The 19,396-nt window shown below is 35.5% G+C and overlaps 1 protein-coding gene across 1 annotated transcript in view; it reads right to left on the bottom strand.

Moving 5' to 3' along the window:
- LOC129001424 (uncharacterized) overlaps positions 1-19,063 on the bottom strand; it is a 39,758-nt gene extending 20,695 nt beyond the window's left edge. Inside the window, exons 1-5 of the mRNA XM_054428687.1 lie at positions 18,886-19,063; positions 18,662-18,718; positions 18,550-18,606; positions 18,140-18,382; positions 17,573-17,693 (exon numbers count right to left, since the gene is read on the bottom strand). Coding sequence (XP_054284662.1) covers positions 17,573-17,693; positions 18,140-18,382; positions 18,550-18,606; positions 18,662-18,718; positions 18,886-19,063 — 656 coding nt within the window. The remainder of the gene's footprint in view (positions 1-17,572; positions 17,694-18,139; positions 18,383-18,549; positions 18,607-18,661; positions 18,719-18,885) is intronic.
- Between the last annotated feature and the right edge of the window lie 333 nt (positions 19,064-19,396).

The following is a 19,396-nucleotide window of genomic DNA, read 5'->3' as shown; positions in this document are numbered from 1 at the left end:
GGCTCCTTGCTTCGGGCATTGTTTGTGGATGTAGCAGTTCAGGTGGACTATGTGGTATGTTTGGGTGACCTTAATATAGATTTACTATCTAACTCCTGCCCTGAAGCTAAATATCTTCGACGTCACCTACGTTTCCATAACAGTGTACAGCACATCACTGAACCGACTAGGATCACTGACAGCTCAGCAACTTTGATTGATCATGTTATAACAAATAAAGCGTTGCAGTTAAATAGATGTGGCATAATTGACACTTCAGCTATACTTTATCATAGAAATAAGAAAATCACCGACCATAAACTTGTTTATTGTGAATTAGAAGTAAAAAAAGATAAATCTATGTCCAAGTTTGTAACCTACAGAGATTTTTCTAAGTTTAACGTAGGAGATGCGATTTCAATGCTACAGAATGTCGAATGGGGATTAGTAATGGGCATGAGCAATGCTAGTCAAATAAATTCTTTCATTTGCTCTTCTATAAAAAATATTTATGATAAACATGCACCGCTAGTAACAAAGAGAGTGACAAAGAAAAAAGCACCATGGAGGAATAATGAAATTATTATGTTAACAAAAATGAAAAATAAACTAAGGAGGAAATTTTCAAGCTCAGGGCAGGATGTAGACTGGGTGGATTACAAAAAAGTAAGAAACAAACTTAACAGGGCTGTATGGAAGGCAAAAAGAATTTTTTTCTCAGAAAAACTGTCAGACTGTAAGGATACAAGGACTTTTTGGAAATGCCTAAAACAGAGTGACATAGTAGTAGGAAAGGGCAGAAATAATTTACCAAATGATTTTAAGTCATCAGTTTCTTGTTCTGTAACACACATTCTAATCCTGATGTATCCCTCACTACATTTCCGCCTTGAACTGCATTATTTGACGAGCGTCTGGTTTAAATACATTAATCGATTTACAAGCTACATTATGAAATATTCATAATGTACCTTGCAAATCGATTAATAGATAGTCTACTAACTAATTTACTCCCTACAAATAATCAGGTAATACATTATTTAATACAGTGATATCAATGACAAATGTATATGATACTTTTACTAATACAATATTCTTAAATTTATTACACCTATTTGCAAATGTTTCAGCTACCTTGTCCACAGTAACATTTACATTCGTGTAGTTCTTGACAGAAGACTTTAATACAAAACTAGATGTATGTCTCTTGGACTTGACATAATTTCAAAAAGAAGTGATATTGTATACAACTCACAACAAAAATCAAATAGTTAGTATACGCTGTCCTAATTGTTATTTTTACTTCCGATTTTATAGTTGTAAACAAGGCAATAATGGTGGTTGGAAAACTTAAGTTTTTCGCATACTTGTCTTAATTTACAGATTCGGTTGCATCCTTTGTTAACCAAAAAGGATATTTACATTTATTGACAAAATAAAACTTAGACTGATCGATGATTATAAATTCGATGACAACTGCATTTGCATCACCATACTTATGCAAATAGGTCCAAAATAAATCTCTCATAGACAATATAACTTATAAAGACCGGCCTCTGCAGTAATATGGTTTACCGTACTTATTAATTGCGTACTTATTAATTTACCTTACTTATTAAAAAATAGCAAAGTGCCGAAAATTACCAATTTGTGGGTAAACCAAAGTAATCCAACCTAGCTTACTCTAACCTAACCTAACCTAACCCATGCTTAGATCAGCAAAGTGCCGAAAATTACCGATTTTGGGTAAACCCAGCTTAGGTTAGGGCTGAGGAGCTCAGCTAAAGGTTATTTTAGGGAGTCCTTGGAGGCTAGTGGCCATTTTGGATAATTTCAAACAGCTGCTGAAGAGCGATTTATCGTCCAAAAATATTTTTTCAAACACCAAAGTGATTATAATTTAACATCGAGTATAGTGTGAGATTAGAAATGTTCTTTGTAGTTTTTTATTGTTCTCCAGTGGAGTCAATGAAAGCTAACAGCCATCTTGGATTTGTCCCCCATAAGAGCGATGTTAATTACGTTAATTTCAGACAGCAGCTGGAGATTTATTTACAGCCCAAAAGTATTTTTTCAAACATCAGAGTGATTGTAATTTAAATATCTAGTATATTGTTAAATTATAAATTGTCTTTGTAGTTCTTACATTGTTTTATGAGTTACAACGTCTAGGCTCCAAGGACTCTTTTACACTCTTTTATTGACACTTACCAGTCAAATGTGGCGATATTAATGATTTATAACGCTTTTAACGATTTTCAAACGTGTTTTTCGTGGTGAAATATGTGTTTGCTGAAAAAGTGCAAGAGGAAAAGAAGTTTGAAATGACTCGAATAATAAAAAATAGGCTTCCATTAAAAGAAAAAAAGATTTTTCAAGCGCTTATAATCGCCGATTTCTAAAGCTTTTCTCGATTTCCAAACGTGATTTTCAGGGTGAAATAGTCGTTTCCCCCTAAAGTGCCAAAGGAAAATAGCATAATTTTGGTAGATAAGGTAAAAAATGCGATAAAACATAAGTAGTGCAAGTTCAGTATTGCCTCCTGGATTTCACCAATCACGTATTCAGACCCTAATTCCAAAATTTAGTTAACCTTGCGCTGAATTTTGAGATAAATATTGCAAACCCACAACGGACCTTTCCAGTTCTTGCTTATCTTTACCGCATATCTCTCTTATCTCCAAGACTACAGACTGCGCAATGAAGGAGGGTCTCGTGCCTATGCCTAATCTGACGAAGAATGAGCAAGAGCAATCGTACATTTGTTTTTTTAATTGTGGTGTAAAACTTTTTAATTTATGTGTAGATGTTATTTAATTTCTTGTTATGTGAGTTTGAATTTAGTATGGTAGCCATTTCAGAAGAAAGTATTAAAGTAATTTGAGATGTTAAGATTATGAAGAAATGTCATTTCTTTAACAGAAATACTAAGATAACTTCTCAAAATGACTTCTAAATTGTTATTTATTTTGCTAATGCAAACAAGCATCTGTTTAGTAAATATAATTAAATTATTTCGTTTATTACGATTGTGTTAGTGTATATTACTATCGATATATCGAACTATTGACAAGAATGCCACATTTAGCTACCCCATTCAGTTTTCATATTTAAAAATCATATCTTACAAACAGAACTTTCCAAATTAAACATCAAAATTATTTAACTGACCTTTACCCTATAGAATCAGGAATCCCCAAAGGAAGCGTACTTGAACCATACTTGTATATTCCCTTTACATCGGACCTACCAGAAATTGTAAATACTATCGTTGCCACATTTGCGGATGATATGACCATTTTATCTGTCCACGACAAACCGGTTCAAACTACAGCAAATTTACAGTTAAACTTGGATGAAATTTCACATTGGTTTAAAACATGGAGGTTCAAAATTAGTGAAAATAAATCAGAAAACATTACTTTTACCCTAAATCTGGCTACATGTCCTCCAGTATCCATGAACAATATTTACCACCCTAAAGTAACAGAAATAAAATACTTGGGCATGCACTTAGATGCAAAGCTTAATTGGAAGGCACATATCTGGACTAAAAGACAATATCTAAATTTTAAAATAACTAAGCTTAATTGTCTTCTTGGATCTAAATCAAAACTTAGTACACAAAATAATGTTACTTTGCAGAAAAGTTATAAAACCAATTTGGACTTATGGGATCCAACTTTGGGGATCATCAAGTACATCAAACATTGAAATTTTTCAACGATACCAATCAAAATTGCTACGTAAAATTGTCAACGCACCTTGGTTTGTTACTAACAGAACACTTCATAATAATCTTAGAATTTGAAAAGTCAAAGAAGAAATTACAAAATCTAGTGAAAAAAGATAATCAAATTGGAAAATCATTCAAAATCGTCTTATACAAAACAACTTTTGCAAAACTTATGACAGCTAGCCTGACCATACTACTGGAACGAATTACACGCGGTTGGTACCAAATGAAAGATATTTTCCTGTAGATGTGATGAATCCCTTTATTGAGCGGAGCGAGCGAAGCGAGCGAAGCTCTTATACGTCGACTTTTATGCATTTCGTAATACGCAAACTCCTCCTAGACGGCTGAATCAATCGTTTTCAAATTTTGCATGGTGATAAAGACCATATCGGTGAGTGCCAACATCTATATGGCGTTAAAAAAGTCTGTCAGGAATCCGTAGAAAAATGAAACTGAAAATTACATTTTTTTAACATTAGTCTTATGGGTTGCTAGGTAACCATGTTGGCTGAATTAAATAACAAGTAAAAAGTAAACAAAAGATTTGAAGTTTTAGCATGTGCTCATAATAAGCCAACTACCCACAGTATACTAGGAAATTACAAATACAGTACAAAAGGAAAACATCACTTGTTAATATTGAGCAAAGATTATACTTAAGATTACTCGATACATTGTAGTCAAGGGTAGCAGTGCGAAGTCTAGGATCTGTTTATGACGAATACATTAAGGTATCTGCAATCCTAAAATGCTATGGGAAGGGAAGGAAACAGGTCCGTGACGTAAGAAGTAGTGAAGGAAGTAGTATAGGCAGTCATAAAATGCTATGGGAATAGAGGGAAACAGGTACGTGACGTAGGAAGTGATGAAGGAAGTAGTAAATGCGAGCAGTCCGGAGTGTGGGGACTGTTTATGACGATAAGATTAGGGTATCTGCAATCCTAAAATGCTATGGGAAGGGAGGAAAACAGGTCCGCGACGTAGAAAGTGGTGAAGGAAGTAGTCAAGGCGAGTAGTCCGGAGTGCGGGAACTGTTTATGACGATTAGATAAGGGTATGGGCAATCAAAAATGCTATGGGAAAGGGAGGGAAACAGGTCCGCGACGTAGGAAGTGGTGAAGGAAGTAGTCAAGGCGAGCTGTCCGGAGTGTTGGAACTATTATGACGATTAGATAAGGGTATGGGCAATCAAAAATGCTATGGGAAAGGGAGGGAAACAGGCCCGTGACGTAGGAAGTGGTGAAGGAAGTAGTCAAAGTGAGCTGTCCGGAGTGTTGGAACTGTTTATGACGATAAGATAAGGGTATGGGCAATCCTAAAATGCTATGGGAAGGGAGGGAAAGAGGTCCGCGACGTAGGAAGTGGTGAAGGAAGTAGTCAAGGCGAGCTGTCAGGAGTGAGGGAACTGTTTATGGCGATTAGATAAGGGTATGGGCAATCCTAAAATGCTATGGGAAGGGAGGGAAACAGGTCCGTGACGTAAAAAGTGTTGAAGGAAGTAGTCAAGGCGAGCTGTCTGGAGCGTGGGAACTGTTTATGATGATTAGATTAAGGTATTTGCAATCCTAAAATGCTATGGAAAGGGAGGAAAATAGGTCCGCGACGTAGGAAGTGGTGAAGGAAGTAGTCTAGGCGAGTTGTCCGGAGTGTTGGAAATGTTTATGACAATTAGATTAAGGTATCAGCAAACCTAAAATGCTACGGGAAGGGAGGAAAACAGGTCCGCGACGTAGGAAGTGATGAAGGAAGTAGTCAAGGTGAGCTGTCCGGAGTGTGGGGACTGTTTATGACGATTAGATTAAGGTATTTGCAATCCTAAAATGCTATGGAAAGGGAGGAAAATAGGTCCGCGACGTAGGAAGTGGTGAAGGAAGTAGTCTAGGCGAGTTGTCCGGAGTGTTTGAAATGTTTATGACAATTAGATTATGGTATCAGCAAACCTAAAATGCTACGGGAAGGGAAAAAAACAGGTCCGCAACGTAGGAAGTGATGAAGGAAGTAGTCAATGTGAGTAGTCCGGAGTGTGGGAACTGTTTATGACGATTAGATTAAGGTATTTGCAATCCTAAAATGCTATGGGAACGGAGCGAAACAGGTCCGCGACGTAGGAAGTGGTGAAGGAAGTAGTCAAGGCGAGTAGTCCGGAGTGTGGGAACTGTTTATGACGATTAGATTAAGGTATCTGCAATCTTTAAATGCAATGGAATGGAGGGAAACAGATCCATGACGTAGGAAATTGTGTAGGATGTAGATGTGTGGATTTATGTATCTCCAATACTACGGTGCTTTCAGAGTGAACTAATGATTTTCCCCGAGCAAAGCTCGGTCCCCAGGTACTATAATCAAATGACGACACTAGCTTGAGGTTCGTGACGTAGGAACAGGTGAAAGAAGTAGTAAAGTCTAGCAGTACGGACAGTGGGGATGTTTGTTGCAATTAGATTAACGTATATAAAATACTAAAATGCTATGGAAAGCGATGAATACAGGTCCACAACGTAAGTGGTGAAGGAAGTAGTAAAGGCTGGCGGCAGTGCAGAGTGGGGGAACCGTTTGAGCAGATGGATAAATGAATTTGTAATACTTAAATGCTATGAGAAAGGAAGGAAACAGGCCAATGACGTAGTAAATGGTGAAGGAAGTAGTAAGGCTAACATCGCAGAGTGTGGGAACTGTCTTTGGCAATTACATTAATGTATCTGCAATCCTAAAATGCTATGGGAAGAGAGGGAAACAGGTCCACGACGTAGGGTGTGGTGAAGGAAGTAGTAAAGGTCAGCAGTGTTGAGTTTGGGAATGGATTAATGTATCTGCAATGCTAAAATGCTACGGGAAGAGACTGTAGACTGTAATATGTTAAAATGATTACGAAGCACAAATCGATACATATTTTCGATACATGCAATCGTTTACAATCGAAATTTACAACTGAGTTGACAACAGCTGATTTTTACTCCATAGAGGCTAAAAACGATTTTTACTCCCTAAATATTAAAAATGCTACTTTAGACCCGCAGCGCATGCATGAAAAAATACTGTTTTTACTGCAGTAAGACAAAAACAATATAATATGAACCCTTGATGACTCCGCTCAATTTTGTGGATGCCTCTGCGAACGCCACCTAGTAAATTAAAATAGGCTCAAAAATAAACACAAGAAACGAATTTAAAATTTTAAAAATAACTTGGGCCGTATGGGTTGCCATGTAGGTAACGAAATAACAACTAAATGTAAACAGAAAATAAAACCAAATAGAAGAAATTCCATTTACATGTCTTATTTATAGCATAGGGTAAATATAGATAAGTTGGAAAAATACATACTTTTGGTCAAGTTTCCGACCACAAGGCGAGCTCTCATCTTGCACTAAATTTATTGGACAATCACAACACCATTTACGACATTTAAACCTCCCATTCAGATTCGGCTGTGTTATCAAAATTATCTTTGTCAGCTAGTGTTGAGAGTGGTAAATCACTATACTTTTAACGTTGTATTATTGTTAATGTATTTGCTTATTTTTCTACTTTTGAAACAGACTGTAAATTAAATAAAGTTGAAACCCGATTAAGCTACAACCCATTTAATAGTATATTTCGTACCTAGGGCCAAAATAAGGTTTTGCCGGCTCGAGATAGTTCGACTTCGTCTCGATCGAGAGCTGCAAAACCATTTCGGTCCGTGGTACGAACGCTATTTTGCACCACACTATACCCTATTGCCACTATTCACCTCTATAATAATGCACACTGATGGTTAGCACAACTACAACTTTAAGGTTATGTGAAGAAATAATTCGAGGCATCAGCAAAAATAAAAATAAATTGTTGCTAGGCAACGGTGACAATAAAATAATTCTATGGATACTGATTGTGTATTTAATATGCATTCATGTTTTAAGTAAGTAAGCGGGCAGCTAATTTTGCGGCCCTAGGGACCAGCGACCACAGAATTAAAATTAAAATTTTAATTCTGTGGTCGCTGCTAGGGACCTGCTCGGTCCCCGAATAACGATGACAGCTAAAAACCTAATAATTCTATAGAATAACAAGCTGTACCCGCTGGCTTTGCCCCGTTAAACTAATTAATTTTCAAGATTAGCTCGTTCGCATGGCTCAATCAAGTCCTGGTTGAAGTTCGTTCGCTACGCTCTCTCACCTTTAGGTTGGAGCTCGTTCGCTGAGCTCACTTGCCTTGGGGTTAACTCGCCTCCAGGTTGAAGTTCGTTCGAAACGCTCACTCAGCTTTTGGTTGCAAATTAGCTGTTGTCATAAATTGTTAAATTGACACAGCTGTTATGATTCATTAATTCCTTTTAAATATGAAAAATCATAAGGTTAAGATGGGAAACTCCAGAGCCACTGGGGCGGAGCCCGAATGCCCGATCATAATAAAAACTACTTAGTTTTCCTATTTAATGCCCAAAGAATCGGTGTATCGAATTTCAGCCTCCTAGGTAAATGGGAAGTGGGAGAATTAGTGATGATGCGTGAGTGAGAGTGAGTGTGTCAGTGAGGGCTTTGCCTTTTATAAGTATACATAGCACATTCAACCAGCTGTTAGTTAAAACAAATTATATTGGACTAAAACAAATCGATGATTACAAAGAATACTTTAAAAAATAATTTGAACATCCTACTACTGTATTTTACTATGCACATTTAATTAAACTGCCATCCTCGTACCGAAGAATTAAATGTATCAATGGTCAGCATTACACATACATAGTATAAATAAGTCAACCATAAGTATGTATTTGAATTTTCTTCCAAATGCTGAATTTGTGTCACAAATACTGAATGTTACAGCTGTTATGTTAAGCAAATTATAATGTACTAAAAGCTAGCTAGAAGCATTGACTTATTGGAGAAGGTTAGCATCGGCTGCTAGACTTTTTAAAAACTAAAACTTAATTTATAAAAAACTGGGACATTAATTTTAAATTATGGCTTTGAAATTATCTAGTTCTCAAAATTGTCTTTCTTTCAACACAAAACTAATGAAAATCCATCGACTGGTTGATTCAGAATCGTGAAAAAACCCCATTTACGTTATAATAATATATATGATAGTTTGGACAGGTTTCAACCCTTCCGTGGCGTAATACATTACACAGTTTATATGTAGACTACATTATAACTCATAAAATAGTTCTACAATTAAATGGATCTCCTTTTACAAACGTATATAATAACCAGAAATGTTCAGATCGTCCTTGCGTGTATTTTATGCCACAAATTTTGACGAAAGGCTTTTCATTACATAAACTATACCTATTTACAGTGTTGACCAAACAGTTGGCAAGAAGCATTAATAAATAAGCTATGTACCAAATATGATAATTTTAGCTCTATTCTAATTATGACAAAACACGAAGTAACTAAAAGCGAGTTTTGTTGGTGTAGTAAGCGTTGCAGGAGGTCTACTTTACACTGAATCGACGTTCACTTTTATTGCTTTTGATCTTCCGACACTTTTGACTCAGCGAAACTGAACTTGTATTTTACCGTATTTCGTTATATTAATCCTGCTGTTGCATTAGGTCAAATTCCCAATAAGTCAATTGCTTTAACATAGACTAAACTTTTAGCCCGGACTGTACTATTTGACTTTCTGGGATTTTTGATCTACAGACACTGCAAACATTGTAGTTTTTGACCTAGCGGCACAGGTATAAATTATTTGATCTTCCGGGACGGTTGACTTTCAGCAACATTCCCGGGCGGCCCCCCAACTTCACCCCCTCCCCCCCATGTTATTAACCACCTAGAAATGCGACAACATCGATTTTCTTTATCTACTAGGTACCCATAGCAACAATCAAAAGTCAAATTTCGTTACACTTTTATGCATGCTCAAACCCCCTCAGCACCTCGACTAGGAGGCTACAACTGTGAACTGTTGGCACTAAATGCTACATATAGCAGATGCTAGGCGAAAAATATATGTATATCATTGCTAAAAATGGCAGTGTTAGATGTAGCTCGTATTTCTTTTGCTATTTACCGACTCCCGATGGATAGCACAATTTCTCTGTTACATATAGCAGTGTTTTATAGCACTTTTGAAAAGTTACTTTTTCTTCTTCTAGCAAATTTTATACAACATTGCTAGATGTTACACAAATCTGCTATATAGCATGTTTAGCTACATACAGTAGTGTAGACCAGGCTTATGGCCAAAATTATGAAAACCGGTCTAGAAGAGCTAACCCGACTTGGAATGAAAACCCAATTGTTTTTATAGATGGCAATAATTGATTTACCAGTATGTATAATCTAATCATACGAAACATGAGTTAATAATTTAACAGCTTATCAATATATTGTTATTTAATAGATTTTTCTTTGATTAAATATTGTTGTTAATAATTTGCATTTGTGTTTAAAGTGTGTTCCTTATGTTAAGTGTGTGATTCTAATGTTATGTGCTTAATCTGTACCAAATATTAGTGAGTAAAGTGGTGTATGGATTTCATAACCATTATTTTGATAGAGACCGTTGTATTTAACCCACAATGGGCTCTGTTGCTAGTCTATTAAATAAATAACATTAGGTTTAACGAAACGAGTACCTAGGTTTGCTGCTAAAAGGAAACTAATTAAGTGTGTTTTTAGTAAAATATTAATTGTTTAGTATAAAATAAATAAATCTTCAAAGTTTTATCAAAATATATCCATAAACAAGGAAACTACAACTTTTTACCATATTCTCCATAAGAATAACATGGGGATTTTAAATTTCCAATTTTTTGAATTTTCCCCGTTACCAATAATCGTACAAGACCCCTTTGATATACTTAACTATTTGTTTTTTAAGCTCTTTAAAAAGGTCTAGAGAGAAATTGGGAAATTTAACGTTTTAAGGGTCAAAAATGAAAAAAACAAATTTTAAAAGTATAAAATAACTTATAAATAAAATACTTTTCAAATGCCACGTTTTTAAACGCACCTTTTTTCGCCCATAGTGCATCACCGTTAACAGTATATTTTAAATTCAACCATTATATTCTTTTCCAGCATGAAATGTTCTATAATTTGATACCAAACCAGATTTTTTAACAATAGTTTAAAATTTTACACTTTTTTTAAATGACGACCAAAAAACCGTATTTTGCGTAGCAGTACAAATGTATATTTTTAGTATGTTTTTTAAAAGTGTATTACCTACCATTTCTAACTGGAATAATTTCTGTTGCAATTAGTTCCACCTCAAACCCTATTTCTACTGCACTATATGGCTGGGAAACTTACATTTTTTAAATGAGCGTTTTCAGTCGAGACTCGGCACAAGACCGACGCGCGTCTACATGTCCATAGTAAAAATAAAAGTAGGCATACCGTGTATTTATGTTTTATTCGTCATGTGTATAAGTGTACAGTTCGTGTATGTGTTTAAAAAAACTCCAAGACGCACCTAATGGGGAAGCTCAAGACCTTATAGGACTGATGATGGCGATTTAATTTTGCCGAAATGCATCTCCTGTAATAGGATACATTAGGATCGACCGGCGGCCACAGGTAATTAATTTAACCTTTTATTGATTGTCATACCGATCCGGAACAACAACAAACAATATAAATTGAAGTTGTGTATAATAGTTTGGCCAATGAAAATATGCAAACCAACTGCTGTTTTTATGCAGGGTGTTTTTTTTAAACTTGCATCTTTATTTATGTAAAAACCGCAATAGATAGAAATATGCAGTTGGCGGGAATCATCTATTGACGTAGGGGGCACAATTTTTTGAATTCAGCGTTACATTCACATTCCCCCCCCCTTTCCCCCCCTGCCCCCAACTTATTATTTTTTTTTTTTAAATAGCAAGGTACCCCTTGTGACATATCAAATAAAAGAGCATGAAAAAAGAAAATGTTTGATGAAAAAAATGGAAAATCGGTTCATTTGTGAGATATCCCCCCTCCCCCCCGGAACTTAATTTTTTTTAATAGCAAGGTACCCCTTGTGACATATCAAATGAAAGAGCATGAAAAAAGAACATTTTTGGTGAAAAAATTTTAAAATCGGCTCATGAATTTGTGAGATAATCCCCCCCTTTTCCCCTACCCATAACTTGTTTTTTAATAGCAAGGTACCCGCCCTTGTGACTTATCAAATGAAAAATAAATTTCACCAAACATTTTCTTTTTTCATGCTCTTCCATTTGATATGTCACAAGGGGTACCTTGCTATTAAAAAAATTTAGTTCCGGGGAGGGGGAAATATCTCGCAAATTTATGAACCGATTTTCAATTTTTTTTCATCAAACATTTTCCTTTTTCATGCTCTTTCATTTGATATGTCACAAGGGGTACCTTGCTATTTAAAAAAATTAAGTTGGGGGCAGGGGGGAAAGGGGGGGGGGAATGTGAATGTAACGTAGAATTTAAAACAATTGGGCCCCCTACGTCAATAGATGATTCCCGCAAACTGCATATTTCTATCTATTGCGGTTTTTACATAAATAAAGACGCAAGTTAAAAAAAAAAACACCCTGTATATGAAGGTTTCAACTGAATACTAAAAGAACGGCTACACAGCTAGTTTTATTTTATTTTCGAAATGTCCTCCATTCTCTCTGATGCAGGCTCTAGCACTTATATCTAAACTAGCTCTTAAATCGAATGCTATTTAAATTGGGAATAAATATGTCTTATTTATGGAAATATTTTAGTAAAAATGAAATCAGACAAGTGGAAATTCGCTTAGTCTGCAGGTTTGCTGTGGCGGGGGTATTTTTATTGTGCATTTCCAGTGCTTTGCGTTTGCAATTGGGGGAGAGAACGCGGAGAGGTTAATTGAGTACGATACAGTAGTTTTATCCCATCACTGTACCTAATTAACTGTTACACAACTACCATTAATCTTAGCAACAACATTCAACAGTAAAGTGCAGTTTTATAATTTTTTCGTTCTTTTAATTCAGTTAACGGTTAAAATATATTAGGCTCCTTGTTGATACAGTGTGTCTGGTCAGAAGTGTCAAATAACATCTTGTGTCTAACTGCATGATATGGTGTTTGAATTATTCTTATTTGAGGTTCCCGATTCTAACAGTAAATTAAGAGGATAAAAGTTAATTTATGTTTATTTAAAATTAATGGCAGTTGTTATGAGAAAAGTTAGTTATATTTCCATGTCAAAATGATTCAAACACATTAACAATATTATCTATTACAATTAATAGACAGGCATGTTTCTTTAAAACCTTTTTTCTCAGCTCGTCTTCATCACAGGGAAAATCTATGCATACTATTAGAAAGATAATAATAGGCTAACTTATAATACTGTTTATGGATACCAACCCTTCTTAAGGTACTTTTACATCGCTACGAACACATTATTATTTAATGATAAGACTGTTACTATGAAAGTTTAGACACCCTTGTTTGAATTTCGCCCACCAGACTTGAACACAGCAATGCTTAGTAAAAGCATGCCATTTGTAAAGCAGCGAAATGTATGTATGGCTGTGAAAGTTCTTTACTCTTGAGGATACAATCATATTTCAGGTATAAGGAAGAAAGATATTTCTCGTGTTTTGTATTCGGGATTCTTCTTACTCTACTACCGTGGACTCACCCGCTTGCTCGCTGTGATCTTCTCTGTATGTGCGATTTCAAAACGTTATTTTTAATTCAATGTTCAAAGTTAGTTGATGTTTACCAGTTTCGCTGGTAAAACCAGCAAGACTAGAGGAATTCAAGTAGAATTCATCACTGGAGACAAACAGGTTTGCACGTGTATTCTCTACTAACATCCACGGGCGTTGCACGTAAAACAAGTCTCGGGGCATTGCGGCTTGGGAGGGAACACTCACCTTATCTCGCTGATTTTTTTTGGGTAGCGGATTTTTATCACCCTGGAATTTTACACCCTGTACAAACGTAACGTCACAAACCAGGGGGTAAAATTCCGGCCGCAAACTTTTGAGTTTTGCGACATCAGTTCGATGGATTAAACGCGGAATTAAACGTATATTTTCACGGTTGTGAATTTAATCGGAACACATCAAATTATAAAAACCTAGAGTGTACGGGCCGGAATTTTACCCCCGGACTTTTACCCCCGGAATTTTACCCCCTAGCCAGGTGTATAAATTAGTGGGAATGGTTAATTCTCTTCATTAAGTTTTAATTTAATAGTAAACATTTTATTGTTAAGTAGCCTATCCTAATTTATTACAACAGTAACAATAGTAACATCAACTAATCGAACAGGTTTTTAATTTTTATTTTGAGATTCGAGTATCAGGATTCGATCATTGAAGCCAACTGTTGGTTAATATGATCAAAATTAAACAGCGAATTCTGTTTACTTAGTTGAGACTAAACATAAATAAATAAAGATAGGCTACTTAATAGTAAAATCTTTACCATTAAATAAAAATATAAATAAGAAAATCAATCATTAAAGCTACAGACATTATTTACAACATATACGTTCAAGAGAGTAATGCTGGCAAGTTACAAGGCGATAAGTGTCCGGCGACCGACCGCCAACCGCTGTTGTATGTTATTGAATTAACAGCAAAACTTTGGACCTTGTCCAAGTGTGCGAACCTTTCTTTGACTTCTCCACTACACGTTTAGCTGCTTATTCTTGTAACTGCTGTGTGGTTATGTTGGTCTGTTGTTTGGAATGCTTATTTTCAACAATTATTTATTATCTGCGTTCTACAAACACGAATACGGTAACATAAATTCTTTCTTTGATACGCCCACCTAACCGTTCAGCAAGAATACAAATAATTATTTTAAAGACTAATAGAGTTGGCCAAATTATACAGGGTGAAAGTTAAAGCAATACAGTAGCTATGGTTAAAGTGTCAATCCACTTTTTTGGGGGGTGTATACGAAAGAAGTCAATAAAATAAAATGATTATTTTCTAAACAATACAAGCAGAACATATTTTTTTAATATTTTCGATAGATCCGAGTACCGAACCTATTGAAGTATAGAACCTTATTATTAAGATTCTAACCTTAGATATGCGTGCATGCGATATAAATATAAATAAAGAACTATCCAATCTTATAAATTACATTATAAATTTTAAAATAAAATAAGCTGGTTCGATTTTTGAGCTCTATTCAATTTTAGTTTTGTTCATTTCTAAAAGATTTAAATTTAAACTTTAAGATACATATATTATTTTCAATTGGTTTGTTTGGCCAAGTTTCTAATTACAATCCAAGTCAATAGCTCAACACTGGAAATAAAGTGTGTGTCCATCCTAGTAAATGTAACAACTGTATCTGTTGTAGTCAATCTTAATAATCTTAATATTTTAATAGAAGTGGAAAGCAAATTTGAGATAACAATAAAACTGCTGTTCATTGAAAAGTGTCAAAGTTAACCTCAACATTACCTGTGTACTACATAGTTAAGTCTCTGGGATGGGGCCAGTGATATTGCCACCATTCGTCAACTTACTGGGCGCGGGATCCAGGTCTTTATCTTTGACACTCTTTCTCAGGAATTTATAGTTGAAACGATACTGGAATACTTAACACTCTGAGGGGAACTGCAATCGTCCTGCACAGTTCTTTATCATTTAATTGGTTAAGTATGCATTTTTAAACAAATAGAACTTTCTGATTAGCAAAATAGAATGAAGTTAACAATCGTAAGGCTTTGCATAGTCGGAGATCTCTAATACAGACAGATTACATGACTTTTGATCCTTTTGAAGGAATTTCCCATACAGAAAATGAGCTATTGCCGTAGGTCTCACGGTAAAAGACCCGAGACAGATTTACTTTTTAGTTTTGAGGTCCTCAGACTCAAAATAACCATCCGTTCAAAAAATTCATATATATTATAGGTGAGTGTCCATTAGCACGATACCCGTAACTCGAGTAAATATTATCCAATTTGGATTAAATTCGGTACAAACTTATAAACCAACATTTATTCGTACGAGTTTCCAAACCAATTTCTAGTTAACAAATAATGTAGTGCATTGAAACATGTTTATGCAGTGAACGGTTAAGGAGAATATTTAAAAAACCAGCAATCCAAAATTCACACGTTATTCTAATGGAAAATACATGTTAACTGTTGGAGTTTTTATGGGTATATTTTTATCAAATTTGGAAATTGTTTATATGTTACACTAAACTATTAACATTTCACTAAAAAAAACATGATTTTCCCTGTTGCAACAAAAACAATTACTCATTAAACCTAATTTTATTCCAAAATGGAATAAATATGAAATTTTTATAACCATATCTTGGTGTAAATCAAATCACGTAAAGAGGTATGGCTTAGTCTACAGGTTTGCTGTGGCGGATTTTTGATTTTTCAATGGAGCCATTTAATATAGAGGTCTCTATTCTGTCCTTATCCTTATTCTTTGGAAAAGACAAAAGTAGGATCAGAATCACCGGGTCGCATCTCTGACACACAGTTAAAAGTCTCTTGTAATTAGCCGGATTTGAACTCGGATCTTCCTGATAACAGTCCCGCACTCTAATCACTAGGCAAGCAACTCCCAAGTTTAGAAAAATAAAACAAACCACACTAGTTGGTATTTTGAAGGGGGAAAAATATAAGCACGTTTCTATTCCTAGTTGTATCATAGTAAAAGTACCATTTTGAGAATACGGTAATAAGGTTCAAATTTCAATACCCAATCTCAGGTTAGATGAACAACCTGAAATAAGCCTAATAAAATAAATTGTGAAAAGCAATTCTATCTAATACAATTGGTTTTTTTTTATGAAAATTTAAAAGATATTACAAGAATATCTTATTTAATTTGTATCTACTTTTAAAATTATAACTACTATCTGATTTATACAGCATAGTGTTAAATCTTGTGCATTTAAAGGATATTATTCATTTTATGGATTCTTTCCAATGTTCAAATAAAATTAAAACACTAACCAATAAAGTGAGTAGGATAGTGTATCCAATACCTCACGTGCTGTTCTTATTGGACATTGGTTCTACAGTATCAACATCGCCAGTTATTGACGTTTAGATTTTAAAGTTTTTATAGCAACATGTTACAGTGGCTGTTTTTGAGAAAGCTCATAATCCACTTTTAAACAAATTCAAACGGGCTATCTAAAACAGGCTATAAATATACTGGTACTTTGATGTTATTTTGAACCAGATTATCTGTTCTGCTTGTTTCATTAATTTAGATGCCGGTAATTTATTAATTTTAGCAGTGCCAGTAGAATATGTACTGTATTAAAATTTAAGGAAAGATACAGTAAATACTAGCCCAGATAAATAATACAAATGGCTAGTTAATATTGTTTGACATCACATCATTTAGCCTTTTTACTATCGGTGAAAAAACAACTAAAACAGAAGATTTATGGCTACAAAAAGTATTAGAAGCCAAGGAGAAAACTCTTTAATGTTGAGACTAATACGTGTTCCATTACTTTATGTGACTCTTTGTTCATTTCTCTTTGTAATTCAATTTGTTCAATTTTCCTTAACCAAACGTTTTGTATCCTAGAAGTTTGTATACTCGTTTCGTTTGTTAATTATTGTTTACAGTAATATTGGCAAATGTTATTTTAGCTGATGAGTGAACAAAAAAAAATATATACTATACATAGCAAGAATTTACTACTCAATCAACTACCTACTCGATATCTAGCACAAGCCGCATACAATCAGTACCTAATATCAGTCAATTAGACCTATCCTGGATACATAAGTATTTGTGGTTCAATATTGCTCCATTTAATTGCAAACACGAGGTGTTTCTAGTGGAAATCATGTGTACACCATAAAACACAAGACGAATTAAGCTGTTAATTTAAGGTCTAAAATAAACAACAGAAATACTTTGATCATATAAAAGTAACCACTTTATATCGTACCTCGTTTTTGTGATCAATGATGGTGTGAACTCTAGAGCTGACCACGTTATTCCCAGGTCTGCCTCATTCACTTCCCGCCACCCTGAGTATGGGATCAGCTGACACCCCGGCATCGGCAGTACTAACAACAAAGATTACTTCAACTTGTCAACCAATCTGTGCCTATTTGATTGTGAGTTAGGTAACTAAACCAACAGAAGTTCTACTATAGCTATTTCATCTCAACCCTGGGAAAGTTTATCTGATGATTGCTACAGTTACAGCCTCATTAAAATACCTTAAACTGTAGACAAACAAATTAATTTACCCAAACTTCATATTAACTAGAAAATAAACACACTCCTCGTTTGTATTTTATATTCGATTTTTATATGCTTAGGTATGAGTTCAAGAATGGATCGTATACAGAAATTCACATAGACTGTTTTATTAATAACATTCAGAATACGTTTAAGTAAACGCTATGATATATAATGCAATGAGTCAGAAGAAGATCGCAACGGTCTTTATTGTTATCTGGTGTAAAGATTGCGTATAGCGTGGCAAAAATTTAACTGAGATACTTACAAATGTATGGTTCAGATAGAGTGGAAGACAGCACTCTCTTGAGAGAAGCGCAAACACGCCATAAACCTATCCTAAATGTGACGCAACAGGATTTGGTCCTGGATCCTGGCAGAGTTAGAGGTTCTCTTGTGTATAGCCACCCTCCTGTCAGCACAGCACCGACAACTGAGATAAGGGACAATAGACCTGCTGTGACACCGAGCCGTGCCACCAACCCTCCACCACCACAGCACATGACATTATCTGTAACATCTTGCAGACATTGGTAACAAGATAACGTAGGTAAGTGACAACAGACCTTCTGTGACACCGAGCCGTGCCACCAACCCTCCACCACCACAGCACATGACATTATCTGTAACATCTTGCAGACATTGGTAACAAGATAATGTAGGTAAGTGATAACAGACCTGCTGTGACACCGAACCGTGGCACCAACCCTCCACCACCACAACACATGACATTATCTGTAACATCTTGCAGACATTGGTAACAAGATAATGTAGGTAAGTGACAACAGACCTTCTGTGACACCGAACCGTGGCACCAACCCTCCACCACCACACCACATGACATTATCTGTAACATCTTGCAGACATTGGTAACAAGATAATGTAGGTAAGTGACAACAGACCAGCTGTGACTTCGAACCGTGACACCAACCCTCCACCACCACAACACATGACATTATCTGTAACATCTTGCAGACATTGGTAACAAGATAATGTAGGTAAGTGACAACAGACCTTCTGTGACACCGAACCGTGGCACCAACCCTCCACCACCACAACACATGACATTATCTGTAACATCTTGCAGACATTGGTAACAAGATAATGTAGGTAAGTGACAACAGACCAGCTGTGACTTCGAACCGTGACACCGACCCTCCACCACCACACCACATGACATTATCTGTAACATCTTGCAGACATTGGTAACAAGGTAATGTAGGTAAGTGACAACAGACCAGCTGTGACTTCGAACCGTGACACCAACCCTGCACCCCCACAACACATGACATTATCTGTAACATCTTGCAGACATTGGTAACAAGATAATGTAGGTAAGTGACAACAGACCAGCTGTGACTTCGAACCGTGACACCAACCCTGCACCCCCACAACACATGACATTATTTGTAACATCCTGCAGACATTGGTAAGCATACATTGTAGGCCTGCAACTACTACAGACTTTTGGTTTTTTGATATTTATAAATTTTGGAGGAAGTATTTTTTTCGTCAACATATTTAA

This window comes from Macrosteles quadrilineatus, unplaced genomic scaffold (genome assembly GCF_028750875.1).
Source record: "Macrosteles quadrilineatus isolate MER2022 unplaced genomic scaffold, UCM_ALF_1.0 Scaffold_1__1_contigs__length_201487025, whole genome shotgun sequence".
NCBI lineage: Eukaryota > Metazoa > Arthropoda > Insecta > Hemiptera > Cicadellidae > Macrosteles > Macrosteles quadrilineatus.
Note: the sequence above shows the minus strand (reverse complement) of the source record. Positions and strands in the feature narration are given on the sequence as shown.